The 3,076-nt window shown below is 38.6% G+C and overlaps 1 protein-coding gene across 1 annotated transcript; it reads right to left on the bottom strand.

The window, feature by feature from the left end:
- Nucleotides 1-664: 664 nt before the first annotated feature.
- On the bottom strand, nucleotides 665-2,842 carry LOC109240965 (probable pectinesterase/pectinesterase inhibitor 46). Its single transcript, XM_019407657.1, has 3 exons — nucleotides 1,997-2,842; nucleotides 1,636-1,919; nucleotides 665-1,554 (listed from the first exon to the last, which is right to left on the bottom strand). Exons 1-3 carry the CDS (start codon nucleotides 2,758-2,760, stop codon nucleotides 875-877), a joined length of 1,728 nt encoding a protein of 575 aa, XP_019263202.1. The 5' UTR covers nucleotides 2,761-2,842; the 3' UTR covers nucleotides 665-874.
- Between the last annotated feature and the right edge of the window lie 234 nt (nucleotides 2,843-3,076).

The raw sequence follows: 3,076 nt of genomic DNA on the forward strand, positions 1-3,076 counted from the left end.
CAATTTCTAAAATTTTTATTTTTTCGTTTTCTGCACCACCCACCCCACTCTCCCCCTACCCCTACCCCCCTCCCTAAAAAAAATATTTTTTAAATATATTTTCAGTTTTAATTTTTTTTAATCGGTTTAAAGGTTCAACATTTTACAATTACCATAGTTATGAGTTCGGCGGTTTATGTGTTTGGAAGTTTACGGATTTAGAAATTATAAAGTTTACGGGTTCGAAATTCCGCGGGTTCGAAAGTTTAGCGGTTCGAAAGTTTATGAAATTTGTGGATTCGGAAGGTTGTTGGTATGAAAGTTTATGGCTTCATGTTTATTATATCTAAATTATTTATGAATACTCTTGAGAAGTCATTTTCTTTAATTTGCTTACCAAACACCGAAAAATGAATAAGATTACTACTTGTTTTCCAAACAAACATTTTCTTGGAAAACATTTTCGGTTATACCAAACACATCCTTAGTTTATAAAAAAATGAATCTCAATATTTGCTAAATCAGAATTACCAAAATGAACTGTGTTTTTTTCTGTTGTATAAAAAGTTCTACGTATACACTTTTCAACTAGATATCGTACAGCCTCTTCAAAATTGAGGTGACTAAAGGAAAATGAATATAACTAAACTTGTTGACTAAAGAGAAATATTAAAGATCAAGAAGCTCATTCCTCATCATTCCATTTGGAATTTTTGTAAATTCTCATTTAAAATTGAATCAATTTGACAAATAATTGTTGTGTAACAAAAGCCCCCACAAAAAGAGCAAATCAGCAGAAGATAAACTTGAAAACAAAATCAAATGAAAGCATAAAAATAAAAATAAAAAGAATAGAAGAGTGAAACACTGTTTATGAACTCTCCATATATAGGTATTAAAGGCCAGCCTTAAATGGAACGCCGGCTGCTGAAAGCCATTTGTCTCCCTGAATGAAAGGCTTAACTGTAAACTTGCTTACAATTTTGGTTGTAAGACTCAATTTCAAGCCTTTCCAATTGACCCTGTTCTTGGTATTAGCCCCAGGTCCAACATTCTTATACTCAGCATAAAAGATAGTATTTGGAGCAGTGGTTCCAACCCATGGCATCCATCCAGTTGGATGAATGAAACCTCCCAAATTTGATTGCATGAAAACAGTTGTTGAGTAATTCTTCCATGGCCTTCCCAAGAAAGTGTTGATGCCAGTAAGGTTTCCCCAGGGCATAACGGTACAGTTTTGGATAGAAATTCCAGTGTTTTGGTTTGGATCAACTTTGCCTTGAGCTGTGATTGTGTTCTGTTGGCCAGTCATTGGTTTTCTTGGAAAAATGTTGCAGTTTTGAAGGACAACGGCTGAGTTGCCGAATATGAAGTCGACTGTTCCATAGACATTGCAGTCTTTGTAGAATTGTCTGTTGGAATGAGGGTAAAGAGTGTCCTGGAAGGCGTCCATTTTGCAGCGGTAGAAGACGGATTCATCTGCGGTTGACATCAAGGCAACTGCTTGATGCTTGGCTGCACCAGCTGTGTTAACAAATCCCATATCGCGTGCAACGAATCCTTTACCAAACACGGCTGCACAAGCAAATCAGAATGGTTGGAATGATCACGTTTTGTACCGAAGAAGATTGAAAAGAGTCGCGTTGAGGTACTTACCGAATGTGGCACTTTGGAATGTAGGGGTTCCATCAATGAAGTTACGGTTACCAGAAACGATGGTAGCATCTTTTCCATCACCAATAATCATAATGTTCCATTTAGTCTTCTCAATTCTCACATTCTCTTTGTAAATACCCTTTTTCACATAGATCACGTATCTCTTCTTGCTCTTCTCTGGTGCAGCCTTGAGTGCAGCCTTAATGCTCTTGTACTTCCCTGAACCATCTTTAGCCACCACTGCATTCACCTTTATCTTTGGTGCTGATTTCTGAAGCAATTTCCTGTTGTCAAGAGACATACATAGTATAATTATGTAATTGAAACTATATAATTATGAGATGGTAACACAATTTAATACCTGTCATTTGAGGATAACCAGCTCGGGTACTCATCGCCGCCACTAAATTCCATCAAACGCCTCCTCCCAATGGCGCCTAAACTTGAAACGGATTGTTCCAATGAGGTTACAAGTGCTAAGCTGTTGCTGGTGTACTCGGTGGAGTTCTTCAAATTCTGCCCTGCAGCTTTGCTTAAGGCAATTGAAGTGACATTTTCAAAACTATCAATGCAGGTTTGCTGATATGTCCCTGCAGAACTCAACCATGTTCTTAGATCATCAAAGCCATCGAGTAACGAGTCCTCAGCAACTGACAATGTGTCATTCAGGTGATCCAATGCAAGCGATAAAAGCTCGTGGCAACTCTCAAGAGCTTTGGCGGCTGCTGGATCATTAATGTTCTTGAATGCCTCACTCTGGAAGAACTTGTCCGAGGCACCAGAGAGCTCGTTGAGGGCGACTAGGACAGACATCTTGTAGATGTCTTGAGGTTTGAGATTATTGCCTTTTGCAGCATATGGTGAAAGGCTGGAGATACAAGAGTCTGGATACAGGGTTAAACTGCATACTGCTTTAATGCTCGAGGCAATTGACGACCCATTGTCATCTCGGGAAACCTTGTTTTTGTTGTGAGAAACACCACCAACCACTGCACCAATTATGATGGACACAAGAACAATGGAGGATATGGCGATAATGGCGATTCTCTTCATTGTCTTTCGACGAGCCATGAGCCTATCATGCTGAATTTCGTCGAGCTTTCCCCATGGATTAAGAGATGCCATGGTTATGATCAAGAATTTAATGCAAATTTAGTATTTGCTTCTTTTTGATGGTTATGAATTGCCTGTTGGTGAAGTACAAATGTGGTTCTTATTTATACCAAGACCATGCCATCTGAAAATTGAATATTTCTTTAAGGGCAAACAGCGGGAGTACGTGCCAGGCATCACCAAATTGGAAAATATATATTCTTATTTTGCCTTAGCGACGTGCTTCTCATGTCTTTGAAATATTCTCCTTCTTTCCTCCTTACCACTAAGTCACAACTCTCTATTTTTGCTTCTTAGATCATGCATTCCTGAAAATAATTGAAATAGC

The sequence above is a fragment of the Nicotiana attenuata genome, unplaced genomic scaffold, assembly GCF_001879085.1.
Source record: "Nicotiana attenuata strain UT unplaced genomic scaffold, NIATTr2, whole genome shotgun sequence".
NCBI classification, from domain to species: Eukaryota; Viridiplantae; Streptophyta; class Magnoliopsida; order Solanales; family Solanaceae; genus Nicotiana; species Nicotiana attenuata.